General features: G+C 43.2%; 1 protein-coding gene across 1 annotated transcript in view; it reads left to right on the top strand.

Moving 5' to 3' along the window:
* The window catches only part of LOC310864599 (alpha-2-macroglobulin-like), a gene marked incomplete at its 5' end in the record, with an annotated part of 41,043 nt that extends 21,804 nt beyond the window's left edge, over positions 1 to 19,239 (top strand). The window contains 18 exons of the mRNA XM_083773288.1: position 1; positions 2,034 to 2,259; positions 2,865 to 2,991; positions 3,983 to 4,104; positions 4,253 to 4,304; positions 7,088 to 7,171; positions 7,534 to 7,710; positions 8,755 to 8,830; positions 9,510 to 9,666; positions 9,902 to 9,976; positions 11,260 to 11,428; positions 12,215 to 12,405; positions 15,168 to 15,380; positions 15,679 to 15,803; positions 16,228 to 16,318; positions 16,430 to 16,498; positions 17,592 to 17,697; positions 18,872 to 19,239. The exon at position 1 is cut by the window's left edge and continues 165 nt beyond it. Of these exons, the coding sequence (XP_083629414.1) occupies position 1; positions 2,034 to 2,259; positions 2,865 to 2,991; positions 3,983 to 4,104; positions 4,253 to 4,304; positions 7,088 to 7,171; positions 7,534 to 7,710; positions 8,755 to 8,830; positions 9,510 to 9,666; positions 9,902 to 9,976; positions 11,260 to 11,428; positions 12,215 to 12,405; positions 15,168 to 15,380; positions 15,679 to 15,803; positions 16,228 to 16,318; positions 16,430 to 16,498; positions 17,592 to 17,697; positions 18,872 to 18,918 (2,108 nt within the window). The 3' untranslated portion in view covers positions 18,919 to 19,239. The remainder of the gene's footprint in view (positions 2 to 2,033; positions 2,260 to 2,864; positions 2,992 to 3,982; positions 4,105 to 4,252; positions 4,305 to 7,087; positions 7,172 to 7,533; positions 7,711 to 8,754; positions 8,831 to 9,509; positions 9,667 to 9,901; positions 9,977 to 11,259; positions 11,429 to 12,214; positions 12,406 to 15,167; positions 15,381 to 15,678; positions 15,804 to 16,227; positions 16,319 to 16,429; positions 16,499 to 17,591; positions 17,698 to 18,871) is intronic.
* Positions 19,240 to 19,759: the final 520 nt, after the last annotated feature.

Raw genomic sequence — 19,759 nt, 5'->3', positions numbered from 1 at the left:
GGTGAGTGGGATATGAGACCATGGTGGAGGTGGGGTGAGTGGGATATGAGACCATGGTGGAGGTGGGGTGAGTGGGATATGAGACCATGGTGGAGGTGGGGTGAGTGGGATATGAGACCATGGTGGAGGTGGGGTGAGTGGGATATGAGACCATGGTGGAGGTGGGGTGAGTGGATATGAGACCATGGTGGAGGTGGGGTGAGTGGGATATGAGACCTGGTGGAGGTGGGGTGAGTGGATATGAGACCATGGTGGAGGTGGGGTGAGTGGATATGAGACCGGGTGGAGGTGGGGTGAGTGGATATGGGACCTGGTGGAGGTGGGGTGAGTGGGATATGAGACCATGGTGGAGGTGGGGTGAGTGGGATATGAGACCATGGTGGAGGTGGGGTGAGTAGCAGTGTTGTTTTCGTCGACTGAAACTAAGACGAAAAATGTTCGTCGACTACCTTTTTTCACTGACAAAAACAAATGGAAACTAGATGAAAACTAAGCTACGATGACTAAAACTATAAGACTAAATATACTGACAATTTCGTCGACAAATAAAAACTAGACTAAAATGTTAGGAAGGGACTAGTCGACAAGAGATCCAGTATAAGTCATTTTACACTTGGTTGCATGCTAAAATAGCTGATCGGCTATTTTCAGCAAGTGTAAAAACACTCATTACGACGGCATCAAGACCCGCCAAAATACATTTTATTCGACTAAATCAACTGTAGATTTAGTTGACTAAAATCTTATGAAATTTAGTGGACTAAAACTAGACTAACACTAAGACATTCCAGGTGACTAAAATGTGACTAAAACTAAATGAAGTTTCAGTCCAAAGACTATGACTAAACTAAAATAGAGATTTGCTGCCGTCCCCACCAAAGAGGTCCAGGTGTTTTTTGTGCAAAAACTCCTTATTGGCTATTTATTTCCTCTACCATAAGCCCTCAATACATTGCATTGAATTGAATGGGAATTGAATGGGGCTATGGGGTGTTGTGCTAATGCGCTTAATTGTCTCCACCAGGCCGAAGGCATGTGGGGAGAGTATGTTTTGCACTCCGTCCGTCCGCGTGTCCGTCCGTGTGTCCGTGTGTCCGTGTGTGTGTCCGTGTGTCCGTGTGTCCGTGAACAGCTAATCTCGGCCACCGTTAACCCGGTCGATGCCATATTTTGCACACACACTCCCTGGATGCCAACCATGAACCTCTGCCCCAAACTTTCCAGAACGGCCTGTTATAGCGCCACCAGGAGGCCGCTTTGTGCAAAACAAGTTTTTGCACAGTACACCTACAGATTTTGTCCAAACATCACGCAAATTGGTACACAGTCTCTCTAGAGCCATTCAACGAAACGGGTCTTTCACATTTATCAGACTCCATCCTGATTGGTTAAGATTGGCTTCCAAAGTTCACAGGAGTGCTCAGTTTCAAACAAAATGCTGCAAATCATGAACACATTGCGTGATTTCCGTGAAATTGTGCACCCACATTCCCACTAGGCCGAGGACGAAATGCCACATGAACAATTTCAACTCAGCCTCAAGGTGGCGCTATAACTGGCCGAAAAGTGTTTTTACCTCTAACTGCACGGATCTGTGGATAACCTGGTGGAGACCTGTGCCCGGAAGGGCACTTTTTCTAGTTCCATCTAAATAAGTAGTAAAGTGTGCCGCTTGGGATATTATTTACATTATGAAGAGAGGATATATACAAAAAGATTTTTTTTTTTGAGCGATGGAAATAAGCGAATTAACACAACACCCCATAGCACCATTCAATTCCCATTCCATTCAATGCAATTCATTTAGGGCTTATGTTAGGGGTTAATAGCCAATAAGGAGCTTTTGCACAAAATAACACCTGGACCTCTTTGGTGGGGACGTAACAAGTTAACAACTACAAAGAAAGGTAAGAAAGCCTTTTAGTATGGAATTCTCCTTTAAAGTCAAAGTTCAGCCACATAAAACAGCAGTTAACCCATTTAGCTCTGACTAAAGTTTCAACTGTCTGTCTGTCCATCGTCCTTCCATGCAGGGACTCAGGAAAAGCGGACGTGTCCCTCACCGTCCCAGACACCATCACCACATGGGAGACGGAGGCTTTCTGCTTGTCCTCAAGCGGCTTCGGTCTCGCTCCACCCAAGGAGCTCAAAGTCTTCCAGCCCTTCTTCCTGGAGCTCAGCCTGCCTTACTCCATCGTCAGGGGAGAGACATTTGTTCTGAAGGCTACCGTCTTCAACTACCAGTCCAGCTGCATCATGGTTCGTTCTGTCTGTCTGTCTGTCTGTCCGTCTGTCTGTCTGTCTGTCTGTCTGTCTGTCTGTCTGCCTGTCTGTCTGTCTGTCTGTCTGTCTTGAGCATGCACACATGTTCCAGGTTCAAGGTGTTTATTGTCAAATACAATGAAGTTGGTAGCTGAATTATGTAGGCAAGAAAAGTAATGTACTTAAGCTTCATCAACGGTATCTATCGATCACCGTTTAGGACGGTGAACGATACTGATGATGAAGCTTAAGTACAATAATTTTGTGAGAAAGATCAATAAAAACCGTTAGAGAACGTTGAAAATGCTTGCCCTACAGTTTAAGTGCCAGAGACGTTAAGACGAGTTCAATCCAATTATGCACGGATTGCCATGGACGATAAGACTAGTTTAAAAATAAATAAATATATATATATATATATATATATATATATATATATATTTTTTTTTTTTTAATTTTAATAATCCATTAATAATAATAATAATTAATAATCCATCCTCTAATCTGGTGTGCAGGTGTGTGTGTGTGTGTGTGTGTGTGTCCGTGCGTCCGTGCGTGTGTTTTTCCTCCATTCCATCCATCCACTGTCTCTCTTCCACCAGGTGAGAGCGACTCCCAGCCCCTCATCAGATTACACTCTCTCAGCCATCCCTGGTGAAGAGTACTCCTCCTGTGTCTGTGCCAACGGACGCAAGACCTTCCGCTGGACTATGGATGCCTCTGTCCTGGGTGAGTCCTGATTGAACTCCCTTATTGCAGGGATTAACCACAGTTTAGGATTTATTTGGGCGTTGTGTTCTTTGGGACATGTTATATAATACATATAATCAAACCCCACATGACAGCATCCAGTTCAAAGTCTGTGAGTCTTTACAAGGATGATGATGACCTATTATTATGAACTATTCATCAACTATCATTAACCCATTGTTGGCGGGATCCCCTTTTGGTGTTTTAAGCATTATGTTATACTTTAGCTGTTGAAAAATAGCAGATCTACAAGCGTGCCGCGCTACGAGCTTGTAGATTTGCTATTTTTTTTTTAATCGTGAAAATGTGGAGCAAATTTGGAATATATATTCTTTCAGAATGGACATTTTTAACTCAAATCTTTGCTTCTGGGGGGGGGGGGGGGTCCCTGGAACAACACATTGTCAGATGGGGGTCGGAGGCCAATTACATATAATTTTTGGGGTCCTTGGCAGGATATATTGAGCACCACTGATACAGAAACATAGGGTATTTCCGAAAACTGTCAGGATTTAGAAAACCTTTTTTTTTTCGACAGAAAAAACACTAGAACAAAAACACTACTAAAGGTCATTACACACTGACGAATTAGCGACGTGATGCGAATGAGCGATCTGAAAATGCGAAATATTGCATGTTGCAGTTCGCCTGCGAATCTCTGCAAAATACGACACCAGAGCGAACAAATAAAGAGCGAAAACGGTCGCATTTTCGCACATTCGCACATTCGCACATTCGCCACTGATGTGGAAGCTTGCATGGACTTCAATTGTTTTTTTTTTAAATGCGAATTATTCGCACGAATATATCGCGTCGCCAATTCGCCAGTGTGTAATGACCTTTAGTCTAAGACGTTACCGAGCGCACAGCGAAGCAGCCCTGACCACCATGGGCGCCCCAGTAATGGCTCAGAGACGGTCGACAAGGCGTTACTCGACTCTTTGAACTTGTGGTCGTGGATGTTTTCCAGAGGTTGTCAAAGTGACGGTGAGCGCTGAGGCGGTGGCGTCCCAAGCATCGTGCGGCAACGAGATAGTCGCCGTGCCCGAGAGAGGCCGCATCGACGTCGTCACGCGCTCTCTGATCATCAAGGTAGGCGCTCCAGTTGTGACAGTACTGACATTTCCCTTTGGTTTTTGTTTCTGTTTAACTTTTAGGTTCAATTCGCTGTAGTTTAATTCATTAATTGTGGCCAATGAACGAACTGGAATAAATAACGTCTGCTTTTTGCCCCCTCCAGGCAGAGGGAACAGAGGTGACTCAGACCTACAACTGGTTGATGTGTCCGAAAGGTGAGTATGGATCGAGTGTACAGTACATGAAGTGTACTGTACATGAAGTGTACTGTACATGAAGTGTACTGTACATGAAGGGTGCTCAATTCTTTCAGAAAGAATAGAAAAATGTGGTATTCAGAAACACCACAGAGGTGGACGGCTTCAGGCAAAGAAAACGGAACACATCTAAAAGCCTATTAGACTATTTGTGTCTTCTTAAAACCTACTGGGGATTTGCTATAAACAGTGATGCACAGGGAAAAGCCCTGTGGTCACACTCTTTTTTTAAAGATTTATTTATTGATAATGCAGATAACAGTTTCCGTGCTTTGAATGGATTACTCCAGGTTAATGTCGCTGCCATATCGGACATACGCAACTTTTGTTTTATGTGTTTAATCCGCCGCAATGTAATAATTAAAAAGAAAATCCGTCTTCGCCGCGGAGAAAGAGAGTAGATGCATCTGTTTTGATGAGGAAACGGAAATCGTCACATGCTGTGGGCTGCTAGGGCTTCTGGGAAATTGAGGCCAATGCAAACGAATGGGGTTCAACGCCTCATGGAGGAGGGTCCTGTGCTGCGTCTTCCGGGTGTACCAAGATGGCGGGTGGTCCAGCCGTTCATAACAAACGGGGGAAGCTTTTTTCGCTCGATTTTCGCGGATTAAAAGCCCAAATAATTCAGCGTATGCTCTAAAGGTAATACAACAATCTCGGCAGTGAAGGGGGGTTGATTAAAAGTCTGGTAAATCGTTTTCCGCAGTCAAACTGTTAACAACGAGTTACAGAATCATGATTTATTTTTCTATTTTTTTTAAACAAGACAAGACAAACTCAAAAAAGAAAAGACAAGAAACAGTAAAAACTAGAAAAAGTGCCCTTCCGGGCACAGGTCTCCACCAGGTTATCCACAGATCCGTGCAGTTAGAGGTAAAAACACTTTTCGGCCAGTTATAGCGCCACCTTGAGGCTGAGTTGAAATTGTTCATGTGGCATTTTGTCCTCGGCCTAGTGGGAATGTGGGTGCACAATTTCACGGAAATCACGCGATGTGTTCATGATTTGCAGCATTTTGTTTGAAACTGAGCACTCCTGTGAACTTTGGAAGCCAATCTTAACCAATCAGGATGGAGTCTGATAAATCTGAAAGACCCGTTTCGTTGAATGGCTCTAGAGAGACTGTGTACCAATTTGCGTGATGTTTGGACAAAATCTGTAGGTGTACTGTGCAAAAACTTGTTTTGCACAAAGCGGCCTCCTGGTGGCGCTATAACAGGCCGTTCTGGAAAGTTTGGGGCAGAGGTTCATGGTTGGCATCCAGGGAGTGTGTGTGCAAAATATGGCATCGAAAAACTTGTTTTGCACAAAGCGGCCTCCTGGTGGCGCTATAACAGGCCGTTCTGGAAAGTTTGGGGCAGAGGTTCATGGTTGGCATCCAGGGAGTGTGTGTGCAAAATATGGCATCGACCGGGTTAACGGTGGCCGAGATTAGCTGTTCACGGACGGACACACGGACGGACGGACGGAGTGCAAAACATACTCTCCCCATGCCTTCGGCTGGTGGAGACAACAAACCGTAAATTGGTAAATTATTGTTTAGAATACCATATATATAATCCTTTAGTTGAGGTGATAAGGGTACAAAACATGTGATCCTCCAGGGGGGATTTTTCCGGGATATTCAGGAAATCTATAGATTTTGCTTGAATCCAATGTCTAATTTGAAGATATTTAAAGAGGTCATGGTTACGTAAATTAAACTTGGCTGATAATTGTTGAAAGTTTGATACTACATTGTTGCTATATAAATCACCCACAGTCCTGATTCCATTATTAACCCATCTCTGCAATACACCATCAGCTATGGGGTAAGGAATATTAGGGTTTTCCCATAATGGGGTCTTTCTCATTAGAGATGTGTCACAGCCCCCTGTAGTCTATCTATCCCCAATAATTTATGAGATTCCTGCCATGCTTCAAAAGCGCTCAAGATAATAGGATTTTTAGTAAGCAAAGAGAGGTTCTTCTTCGTACCCAAAAAAGGTAAGATTTTCAGGGGAGTTAGGCCCAGATCTAGTTGTTCTATATGTAGCCACCTAACCTCACCAATCTCAGGGTGCAGTATCCTGGATTTCTTATTTGTATTTTATTCTTTATTTACCCAGGGAAGTAGCTGAGCACAGGTGCTCATTTTCAGCAACGCCCTGCACATAGAAACACACACAGACACACACACACACACACACACACACACACACTAAAACCTGGGAGCTGACCAGTACAACCTCAGTCTTATACTGTTGGCCACTAAGCAGCTCCAGGGGGAGCAGTTGGGGGTTCAGTGCCTTGCTCAAGGGCACTTCAGCGGTGTTGGGTGAGTGATGACCAATCACTTCCCCCCCCAGATCTATCCTGCCCGGCCGGGGAATCGAACCGGCAACCTTTCGGCAACAAGGGCGCTCCTCTGACCCTTAGGCCACTGCTGCCCCGAAATCTGAATCTGCCTTTTATTTTTTTGATATATTTTGTGAAAGATTTGAGATTGTCCATTCAAAGTACTTGTTCCAGTGCAGTGTAGGCAGCTAGCTAGTAGACCGTTCCTCTGGAATATACTGTGTTGTGGAGTGTGTGTGTGTGTGTGTGTGTGTGTGTGTGTGTGTCTGTGTGTGTGTCTGTCTGTCTGTCTGTCTGTCTGTCTTTATTTCTTATCTCCTTGTTGATAACCATTCCAGAGTTTACGTGACTACTGTGATTGTTTGATGTGTCAGCTACTCATGTCCATGTGTTTCTCTGTCTAGGAGAGACTTTGACAGAGGAAACCCAGCTCCAACTCCCTGCTAACGTGATCGTGGGATCTGCCCGTTCTTCTGTATCCGTCCTGGGTAAATAGACTGCTCTTTTGTATACAGTGCATTGTGTCATTATCACACACTACAGTGGGGGAAGACAGGATTATAGAAGATAATCTGTGATGGAGTTTACAAGCAGCATTCAAATTGCTATTACGTCTTTATTTGTTTAAATCAGTTTCAGTCTAAGGGCCGATTCATACTCCTATTTTAGAGCCGAATAAAAGTCTGTTCGGCTCTGTAGAGCCTACAATGTGTACCGTCCTAAAGTCGGCTCTTCGGTGCTACTGAAAATTTCTGACGAGCCAAAATCATTTCGGCACTACAGCGCCGAAACAGTGGTAAAATAGGAGTATGAATCGGCCCTAACAGCCTCTCTCTCTCTCTCTCTCCAGGTGACATCCTGGGCCGTGCCATGAAGAACCTGGATGGACTGCTGAGGATGCCGTATGGATGTGGGGAACAGAATATGGCGCTCTTAGCTCCCAACATCTACATCCTGGATTACCTGAAGAACACAAACCAGCTGACAGCGGCCATCAAGGAGAAGGCCCTTCCCTTCCTGGTCGGCGGTGAGTCCAACTGTTTTGAATCGTTTTAAATTTGTTATGGAGAGACGTTTCAACGGTGAAATTACTGCCAGGGTAGTGTGACGTCCAACCTTACGATCGATCACCCTCCGGCAAACCTTCACCTTCACCAATTTGATTGATTGATTTATTGATTGAAATATTTATTAACAGTTTGTAGAATTACAGTACATTTCAAGCACAAACTCAATACAAAGACTGTTAACTGTGTGTGAGTGGACGACCCAATTAAGCATTACACTGGTTTACAAGAGGGGTCCACCATGTTCAATTCATCAAAACATTTAGAGACGTACAAAATAGACACTTCTATATAGACAAAGAACAGAACAGGAATTCATCATAAAAGGTAAAAATGGAAAAGAAACATATACAGTGGGGGGAAAAGGGGGGGGGGATTCAGATTTTACGGGGGCCAGTTTCGAATTGCAGCCGTCCGTAGGTGCCCTTTGAGAGCGGTTTTGAAGGAGTCAAGGGATTCGCATGTCTTAATGACTGTTGGTAGGGCGTTCCACATTTTGGTGGCATAGGAGCGAAAATAATTTAGTCCCTTGTTTGTGCCGAATCTGGGTTGTACATGGTTCGTTGCACTCCCTCTGGTGTTGTGGGTGTGGACTTCGTTTACATTAAGGAAGTATTTAGACAGGTACATGGGTATCTTGGTGGTGTATCGAATCTTGTGGACCAGACCCCATTGCAAGATGCTGTGTATTCTTTGGTATTTTACATGATGTCATAATAATAACCATGAGGTCAACTAAACCCTTGACTTAATAATAATAATAATAACACATTAATAAACTATATGCGCAGGCTACCAGAGGAACTAAACCCTTGACTTAATAATAATAATAATAATAACACATTAATAAACTATATGCGCAGGCTACCAGAGGAACTAAACCCTTGACTTAATAATAATAATAATAATAACACATTAATAAACTATATGCGCAGGCTACCAGAGGAACTAAACCCTTGACTTAATAATAATAATAATAACACATTAATAAACTATATGCGCAGGCTACCAGAGGCAGCTGAACTACAAGCACAATGATGGAGCCTACAGCACGTTTGGATCTGGAGAAGGGAACACTTGGTGAGAATACATTTATTACGATGATAGAAAAGTGGACATCAAAAGGGCGAAAGGGCCTTTCTGTGTGGAGTTTGCATGTTCTCCCCGTGTCCCCTAGGGTAGGTACCCTCACAAAAAAAACATGCAGTAATCCTGGTCTCTAAACTGCCTCCCCCTGGCCAGCCGGGGCGCCTGATGGAGGGGAAAGGAACTGGTTGGAATAACGCGTTCCTTCCACGCGCTACGTCCAACTAGGGAAACTCCCCCCTGTCAGGTGTAAAGGAGCAACTTGGACACTAAGGCATGAAGGAAGCATGAGTTCAAGTCCGTTGCTCTCCCCATGTCCCCCATATATGGGGACTAGGTTGGTGGAGGGTGTGTAGAGCCCAGGATCACAGATGATTGACACAGGGGTAAAAATGGGTTACAAAATCGTGGGATAAAAAATTATTAAGTAAAAAAAAAAAAAAAGTGGAAATCACTTTGTGTGCTTGTGCGTGTTCGTGCGTGCGTGCGTGTGTGTGGGGGCAGCGGGGTATATATTTGGGCATAATCCACCTGCCCACCACAGACATAGACAGCACTTCTCTTGTGGAATTGAAAGTAGTTCATGAAAACACTTTCTCAAAATCTTGCTAACATGTTGAACTAGAAATCAGTAAATGTTGAGTGTTGAGCCAGAGTGTTTTTTCATCATCAGGTTGACTGCATTCGTCCTGAGAGCTTTTGTCCAGGCGAAGTCTTTCGTCTTCATTGACGAGTCCAACATAGAGCAACCGAAGACCTGGCTGGAGAGCAAACAGAAGAGCAACGGCTGTTTTGAACAGTCTGGAAAACTCTTCAACAACAGAATGAAGGTACGAGAGAGAGAGGAGAGATTCACAGAGTGAAGAAGTACAGCATATTGCCGTTACATCTCTGCTGGGAGAAAACAAATTTTCAGGAGTTAGGTGTTTTCCTCCCAACAGCGACAATATTATCATACGTTTCTAAAAATTGATTTAAAGTATTTGTGTGTGTGTGTGTGTGTGTGTGTGTGCATGTGTGCATGTGCGTGCGTGCGTGTGCGCGGTTGATGTTTCCTTTCTGCAGGGTGGAGTGTCGGATGAAGTGACCCTCAGTGCTTACATCACTGCTTCGTTACTGGAGATGAAATTGTTACCTTCGGTGAGTCGCCTTTCCAGCATATTTTAGAAGATCATTCAGAGGTGGAACGGAGCTAGTAGAGTGAGATATGATGGGTGTCAGAGGTGGAATGGAGCTAGTGAGAGAGTGAGAGATGATGGGTGTCGGAGTGACATAAAAGGCACATATATTTTTATTTGAACCCATGATGTCCCAAATAGTTCTGTCTTTGTGACACGGGAGGCTGAAGAACAGGCTTTCTTTTCATGACTGTCACTCATAATATCTCATCTTTGATTCACATTCACAACATTCAGAATGTCGACAGTGTTCATTGTACAATATATACAAACAAATCTGTTTGATACATTCAGCCCTGGACCATAAGCTTCAGTGATATATAGTATCTTTGAACAGACCGTCTGTAAGCAATATCATGTTGGGTTCCTACAGTATATCATGTTCTTCATCCCATGTTTCAGCCTCTCTCTCCTTCAGACAGACGCTAAAGGGTCCTACTGTACATACTGTAGGTCCCAGTCTTAACCCATTTAGGCCTGACGTCGAAATTTAAAAAATGTCTTCGAAATTCTGACAGTTTTCTGAAAAACCTTATGTTTCTGTATCAGTGGTTCTCAAAAAAGGCACATTTTCACGATTTTTCAAAAATAGCAGACCTACAAGTTCATGGCGCGGCACTCGGTGCCGCGCTATGAGCTTGTAGATCTGCTATTTTCCAATAGCTAAAGTATAACATAATGCTTAAACACCAAAAGGGGTTCCCGTACAGAATGGGTTAAAAGATAGACATACAAGCACTCATTTCATCCTCTCTCCGTCCAAGTTAACTACCGAATATGTCTGCTATGTTATTTTCCAAGTGTGGTATTGTATTGCTGTAATTGTTTTCATGTGTTTTGACTACTCATATTATGAAGCACTGAATGTACAGCCTGTCTCTGTGTCTCTCTGTAGAATCCTGTGGTGAATGTACAGCCTGTCTCTGTGTCTCTCTGTAGAATCCTGTGGTGAATGTACAGCCTGTCTCTGTGTCTCTCTGTAGAATCCTGTGGTGAATGTACAGCCTGTCTCTGTGTCTCTCTGTAGAATCCTGTGGTGAAAGACAGCCTGTCTCTGTGTCTCTCTGTAGAATCCTGTGGTGAAAGACAGCCTGTCTCTGTGTCTCTCTGTAGAATCCTGTGGTGAATGTACAGCCTGTCTCTGTGTCTCTCTGTAGAATCCTGTGGTGAATGTACAGCCTGTCTCTGTGTCTCTCTGTAGAATCCTGTGGTGAATGTACAGCCTGTCTCTGTGTCTCTCTGTAGAATCCTGTGGTGAAAGACAGCCTGTCTTGTCTGAGGGAGGCCATCGGTGAGTCCATGAAGACCAACACCTACACCACAGCTCTGCTGGCCTACGTCTTCTCTCTGGCCAGAGACACGGAGACGCGTGCACTGCTCCTACAACACCTGGACAAGATTGCATCGCAAGATGGTGAGATAGAAAGAACAATGCGTTCAAATCACATAGAATAGAGCTCTTTAGCTAATATATTAATTTCATTTCAATTCACTTGATTTGCTCTTCTCAATCTATTTTTACCAGCTGCAAGATGGTCAATATTAGCTTGTGAAAGTCCCGACAGGAGATAATTTTCTGCTGAGCCTGCTCTGTCACCAGTTGGCAACACTGGTTGCCAAGCCTGCATATTTCCAGCCTAACGTGGATTAATTCACAGTTGCTTGCCTGGTTTGGTTTTTGGAGGCTGCTTAGCTTATTTCCGTCACGACAGTTTGCCACCACTGGCAACAACCCATAACATCCCATCGTCTGCACGGCATGGCTAGTCGAGCAGTTCTGATTGGCTGCCTCGTCTCCAGCCATGTTGCCTCAGAATTCTTTAGGGTCACTAATTTGAGCAAGAAAGTGGCATAACGTCAGCAGCAGACCCACAGATAATAATAATGCAGCTGGTAATTAATTGATTTAATCAATTTGGGCTTGTTTTATTTTCATAGTTTTAAGTATCTGACCTCGATATATATTGCTAGTGTAGCATTACGCGGAAGCGTGGATTGAACCCGGGGGCCGGGGCTCCCACTCACCAGACCAACGCACAGCCTACCGTGTCGATAGGGCTGAGCCCGATTAGCAGGACTGATACGGGCTGGGTCTCGGCTGGGGGGCTACACTAGCAACAATTACTTCTGTATTATTACTGTGCATGAAGGTTGGTTTTGACGACTGCTTGTTTTGTTTGTTGGTTGGTTGGTTCCCCAGGAGGTTTCCTGCATTGGTCTCAGACCTCCAGCCAGACTTCGGCCTCTCTGTCCGTAGAGATCACCTCCTACGTGCTGCTGGCCAAGCTTGCCAGCCCTGAACCTAGCGCTGCAGACCTGGGTGATGCTGCTCGCATCGTGAGGTGGTTGGCCCGCCAGCAGAACTCCTACGGTGGCTTCTCCTCCACACAGGTACAGTAGGCCTACTGTACTGCTCAGATATCCAGAGACAGCGAGTTCATTTAGCGACGTGCGACCTAGGTCGCGGCGTTTAAACCACAACGTATGGCTTATAGGTCGACCTATGATTTATTGGTCAGTACGTATGCATATACGTTGCGACCTAAAGCTATACGTCACGACATATGGCTTATAGTTACATCGCAACGTATGACTTGTAAAACATTAAAATGTATATATATTTTTTAATACAGGCATACAAAGAAAATGCACACAAAACATAATTCAAATTCTTTGCCAACTACAATCAGTGGCTTGCCCCTTGCCTCATTTCTTAAAATCCTACCCCCAAACCCCAGCACCAACCACTGTTGACAAAAAAAAGAGAAAATATAGTCATGATTATAACAATTAAATACAACATAAAAATCGATCGAACAAATTGTAAATAAATCAAAATAAATTAATCCCTCCCAACCCACCCCTCGTCATAGGCCTGAAAAGAAAAAGAAATGTGCAAAGGTTTCAACAAAGGCCAAAAAAGAAAAAAAGGGGATTATACAGATATAATTAGTTATATATGTCATGCTAGTTATATAGTAGAGGTCCTAACTTGATAGAGAATATGGTTCCAGCTCATCTATTGTTTGATAGTTTGCACCATTTAAAATGTATTAAAATGTATTAACCCATTCTGACGGGCACCCATTTTGGTGTCAGCATCATGTTATGCTTTAGCTATTTAAAAATAGCAGATCTACAAGCTCATATCGCGCCACCGAGTGGCGCGATACGAGCTTGTAGGTCTGCTATTTTTGTAAAAATCGAAGAACGACTGACATTTTTAGAATCTGATCTCAGGTCAGAATGGGTTCATCAGACCAGTGTGTGTCCGGCGGAAACCTTGTATGAATCTGATCTCAGGTCAGAATGGGTTAAGCAAAAGACAACGATCTCTCTGTGCATACGGTCAGGAACATTTCAATTAGCACTGGAGGCTGCCGGTTTTAAAGCCACTCCAGAAGAAGAGAGATATTACTTGTTCTGTGAACTTGGGTGAAATTGAAAAACCAGGTTCACCTTTTGCTTTATTGCCCTAAATATGATGACATAAGGGAAATTCTGGTTAACAAGATGTCTTCTATTTGTGGGGATTTCCTAGAGTTACATGATTATGAGAAAACGGAGATATGTTTTGCCAAAGGGACTTTTGTTGTGGCAGATTACTCTGTATAACTCTGGGCTGTAATGCAATGGATTATGAATATAATATAATATAATATATTGCTGTAAACGCAAATGTAAAATGTTTGTCTTATAAACCCATGAGGGCTGGCCAACTCGACACGAAAATAAATAAATAATCAATCGATCAAAATACGTCGTGACAGATATGGCTTATGTCGCGACGTGTGGCTTACACGTCGTGACCTATAGGTCGCATGTCGTTAAAATGATCTCGTCCCTCCTGGAGAGATCTGTTCTGTCTGGGACACTGCCTGCCAACCCCATAATGAAGAAAATATGCATACAATTAGATCTAATACTAATGAACTTCATACAAGTGTTTCCACAAGCATATAGTCTAATAATTCATTCTTCTTCTTCTTAACTGAATGTGTACATTAGGCGCACGGAAACTGGCGTCTGCTCTGAGACTGCTGCACATTGCAGAAAACAAGCATGACACCAGTTAAAATGACTCATTCTTCATGCTAAAACAATTGTAGTAGTGCCAAACAACCTTCGAACAATACAATGTTTCAGAGATTTGCATCCCAAAACGCAGTTTATAGTTAAGGGACGCAAGTTACGCAACAAAACAACGACCTCTGCATCCACGGGATGCACTACTGTACTACTGTACTGTTTTTCTTATTCTAGTTTATTTTGCTAGCTTTAGTTATAATAATTATTTCTTCTTCTGTTTTCTACATGAAAATAACCACACATATAACCATAACCATAATGAATGGGGCGTTAAATGCTGCAATTTGTAAAAAAAGAAAAGGCAAAATATGACTCCTAACGTCGTTGAAGTGGGACTCATACAATGTCCCTGGGACTCATCTAAAAGACCATCCCTGCATCCCGGGACTCATTACATTATTAAAAAAAATATATATATCCCACGATTTTGTAACCCATTTTTCACCCCTGTGTCAATTATCTAATCCTGGGCTCTACACACCCTCCACCAACCTGGGGAGAGCAACGGACTTGAACTCATGCTTCCTTCATGCATGAGTGTCCAAGTTGCTCCTTTTACACCTGACAGGGGGGAGTTTCCTTGGTTGGACGTACAGTAGCGCGTGGAAGGAACACGTTATTCCAACCAGTTCCTTTCCCCTCCATCAGGCGCCCCGGCTGGCCAGGGGGAGGCAGTATAGAGACCAGTTCCTTTCCCCTCCATCAGGCGCCCCGGCTGGCCAGGTGGAGGCAGTATAGAGACCAGTTCCTTTCCTCTCCATCAGGCGCCCCGGCTGGCCAGGGGGAGGCAGTATAGAGACCAGTTCCTTTCCTCTCCATCAGGCGCCCCGGCTGGCCAGGGGGAGGCAGTATAGAGACCAGTTCCTTTCCTCTCCATCAGGCGCCCCGGCTGGCCAGGGGGAGGCAGTATAGAGACCAGTTCCTTTCCTCTCCATCAGGCGCCCCGGCTGGCCAGGGGGACTCATTACATTGAGAACCTATTTACATCACTGAATGTTTATGTCCCCAGCCTTTGTTTTGTACGTGGCAGACTGATGTCAGCTGGTGGTTTGTGTGCTCTGTAGGACACCGTAGTGGCTCTGCAGGCTCTGGCTCGTTACTCCACTCTGGTCTTCAGCCCAGAGGGCTCCAGCACTGTGACGGTCAAATCCTCCAAGGGGGACCAAGTCTTCCAGGTGGATCAGAGCAACAGACTGCTTTACCAGGAGAGGGCGCTGCAGGACGTGACGGGGAAGTACAGCCTGGAGGTTACGGGCACTGCGTGTGTCTCAGCACAGGTCAGCCCCACTATCTGTCCTATAGACCGATTCACAGAGGGTTTCCTGGGTGCGGCCATTACTGAGGTGTACCATTGAGTGCAGCAGCACTGATTAGCTACACCTGGCCTACGGAGCACCTGCTCCATGGATTACCCCTCAGTAATGGCCGCGCCCAGGGCACCCCTCTGTGAATCGGTCTATATAAATAAAACACAGTACTTAGAACTCTTATTCGTCATGCCTTGTAGTTGTAATGATGTAAGAGAAAGGGCTCTTTACTCTCTGTGCAAATCAAACTCCACTTCTGTTTCCTCAGATGTCTCTTAACTACAACATCCCGACACCAGTTGAGGAAAGCAGTTTGTCCATCAAGGTCACACCTGAGGCCGACTGCAACAGCAACTCTCTGAGACGGACGATGACTTTGAAACTACAAAGCATGTAAGGATCACCTGTAGAGACGGACATGTCAATGACACAATAAACTCAATGTGATGAAACTCAAATGAAATGCACACTACTGTAATTTCCGGACTATAAGCCGCACCTGAATATAAGCCGCACCAGCCAAATTTAGGGAAAATCCCATATACAAGCCGCACCGGACTATAAGCCGCACCGGACTATAAGCCGCAGCTACGTTAGCTCAGAGCCTGAGATGGCTCTGCGTTAGCTGTAAAAATCCATAGATTAGCCGCACCGTTGTATAAGCCGCAGGGTTCAAATCATGGGTAAAAAGCCGCGGCTTATAGTCCGGAAATTACGGGTAACTAAAAAAGTGAAACATATTAAAGAATGTACCAATGATATTGTAAATAGAGATAATGTAATACTGTATATATTTTCAATTATTTTATACGTACAGATATACTGGACCTGAAGCAACAACAAACATGGTGTTGGTTGATGTAACGATGCTTTCTGGATTCATCCCAGACCCAGAGTCTTTGAAAAAGGTGAGTTATTGTAAACATTTTGTGTGAAATCTTTTAACTCTATCTTGTACATGTTTCTATTGGAGTGCAGAGTTCACAGATAACCAGTTCAATGTGATGGTTTCTTCACAGCTGAAAAAGGCGCTGCTGGTGGATCGTGTAGAGCAGAAGGACGACCACGTCATTATGTATTTCAAAGAGGTGAGAGACCAGTTCACACCACATTATCCATCCATCCATCCATCTTCAACCGCTTATCCGTAGTCGGGTCGTGGGGGCAACAGCTCCATCCCAGCCGCCGTACACTCAGCTGCGAACCGGTCCACAATATGATTACACCACATTATGTGTGTAATGTGTGTGTAATACCAATCAGACCACCTTTAACTCTGTGTGTGTAATACCAATCAGACCACCTTTAACTCCAAGAGTAAAAGTCTAACCTTAATTTACACTCTTGACGAGTTGAATTAACACTAGTTACGGTTTATGTTTTTATAATATGTTTGCTGTCACTATGAAGCGGGATTTCACACTATTCCTAAACTCTTAACAAAACACACCTACAAGCTTCAACACACAACTGGAAAAATAAATGAAATCACTGCAAGAGAATATAAGACTGATATCGTGCTTATTGTGTTAAGAGTTTTGGAAATGTGCCTACTAACTACACAACTGAAAAAGTTGGTAGGTTGTTGATAGCAAAACTATAAACAATAGTACGTTAGTAAAGGAGATAAATGACAAAATAAAAAGGGCTCATAATAATTTGCGAAAAAGAAGACACTGGAGCAGCGCCGACAATTTAGGCCCTTAGTTTAATATAACAGGGTGCAAATATTGCACGTTTCGATGTTTAAGTTACATCTTCGTCAGGTCATGAAGATGTAACTTAGACTGGCCTGCTATAGGCTAGAGGCGCGGTTGGAACTCCCTTCTAGCTTATAATAAATAATTATTGTATTCTACCGACCTGAAGAAGAAAAAAAACGGATGAAAATAATGAATTTCCTGGTACAATATATAAACAGGACAATCAGTAGTGATCCTGTTATGCTACAGTAGTATTTACTGTAGGTGTCCTGGATAGAAACCTAGTCCAGTATAATGAGTCCTAATTCGGATAGAAACATCGTACTAATGGTCCAGGTAAGAAATCTACACTAAGAATACGTACTGTACTCCTGTGTCTTGGTTAAAGGACCATGGGTTATGGTTGAGAACCACTGGACAGTGGACAATGACAGCATTATAGGAACATGCTCTTGATAATCTACATTTCTGCCAACAGTTAACAAAAGGAATAGCCATCAACCACGTCTTAGAGGTCATGCAGGAAGTCCCAGTTCAGAACCTGAAGCCAGCACTGGTCAAGATCTATGATTACTACCAGCCAAGTGAGTACATGTACAGTACAGTGTTACACAACCTCTCCTATTATTAGCTATCTGTAAAAAGCTTTAAATGTAAAACTGAAGTTGCTGTAACTTTTTGAGCACAAGCCCAAAACGTCACTGCAACACTTTTTCCCTGTTCTTTTACAACTGATGCGGCGTAATGCCCCACAGTGCATTTCTTTTGTTTAGTATTTTACAGTTCTTCCACTCAGAACCAGAACACTTTTGGGTTCGGATGTGTATTTCAATCCTCCTTTAGAAAGTCCACTCTGCAGAGTTTTAGACATTTAGAATTTAGACATTTAGCAGATGCTCTTAATCCAGAGCGATTTACAGTAAGCAAGAACAAAACATGGTAACATAAAATACATAAAATAGTCATCCAGAATCATACGCACATATAAGCTAAACAGTGGAATATCTATATAAAACTATACACTGTAGAGTGCTACTGTATCCTGTTTCCCTAGGAATCTATCTACACTGTCATCTCAGTCCCATATTAGACAACATATCTTTCTCCAATCTGAGATTTTCCATGTATTATTAGTTCATGAAAATAAGTTTAATACAGTGTTTTTGACTACATAATTCTAGACCGTCACCAGACAGACTTCTACAAAACATTCCACCTGTTCTCGGAATCATTTATCGTGTAATTTACAAAATATATTTTCAATATGAGATAGAATATGTGATTTGCTGCGATTGGTGTACTTTGGTGAGGACTGTGATTGGCATGGCATTGTGGTTTGCTGTTATTGTTCTACTTTCGTGGGGACATATTTGATTGACAACCCTTGTTCTAGAATAGATGGTGGCAGGTGTTGCTGCATGGGGTTATTGCTCGGCGTTCTTCAGATTTCTGTACCCAGCATTGGGTACAGAAAGTTCCATATTTGGAATCCAATCCGGGCACACAGGCAAACAGACAGAGACAACTTGAACTTGATTATAGAAGATGGATATTGATCTAGAACGGTGATTGGCCGACGTTTGATTTTCCCCGGTAACTGATAATGGACACCGATCAGCCGAATCAGAAATTAATATACTTTCCATGGGCGTTCATGGTGTTCATAACAGACTATACAAAAATAATTGGGCAGATGAAATGTTTTATTTCATGTCCTGTTGCTCCACACACGCTAACCGGTGTCTTTGTTTCACTCAGGTGACAACAAGGAGACGGAATACAGCTATCCTTGTGACGCACAGTAATGGCCAGCTGGCCTTATTATGATGTCATAAGTTCAGCAGTTCAGCAGGTATTACAGATTCGTCACCATGCGTGTGAAAAATGTATCCATTAAATGGATTAATGGATTGATTTCACATCGTCACATGTTGTATTATTGCTCTTCGTGTGCAGTGAGGATTGGAGGCGATTATAGAGAGATTTGTACAAGTGCATCTAAACTAATCTAAAAGTATCACTAGATGTCCGTCGATTGCCTTTTCAGAAGCAATATTTGTGTACCATTGTTGACCTCGCCTTGCCTCATTGAGTTTTATGGTTGTAAGTTTATAATAAGGGTGCATGTGTGAGATTATATTATTTACAAGGTACAAACCACAGATTCAAGTGTGTTTTAGATTTCCTGTGTGTGTGTGTGTAATAAAGTTACATTTTAATACTGTACCACTGTGTAATATTTCTGACTGTAATTATTCAAATGATGATGCCCACATATAACATTCGATCGGGTGATGTAACTGGGGTTTATTTTACAACTTTTAAAATGTAATTTTTATTAAAATAAAACTAAACTAAAAAGTAAATTAAAGTGTGGATTCAGATAATTTATATAAAAGGAAAATGCCTTACATTACAGAGATAACTTATTTTAAACATGTTACCTTTTCAGTTTGCAAATACATCAAAGATGCGATTATAATCCATTTCTAATGGCCTGGCCAGAGAGAGGTCATCAGGTGGTCTCCAACCATCTTAGAGTGTTTCAACCTTTATCCGAGACACTCAGCAGTGATTGGTCAAATCACTGCCCCTCTCATCCAGGCTTCAGACCAATCCACGGAGGGGGCACCCCGGGCACAGCCA

Source organism: Protomyctophum parallelum, assembly GCF_964188405.1.
Source record: "Protomyctophum parallelum genome assembly, chromosome: 9".
Lineage (NCBI taxonomy): Eukaryota > Metazoa > Chordata > Actinopteri > Myctophiformes > Myctophidae > Protomyctophum > Protomyctophum parallelum.
The sequence above is the reverse complement of the archived record's forward strand: the minus strand, read 5'-3'. Positions and strand labels throughout refer to the sequence as shown.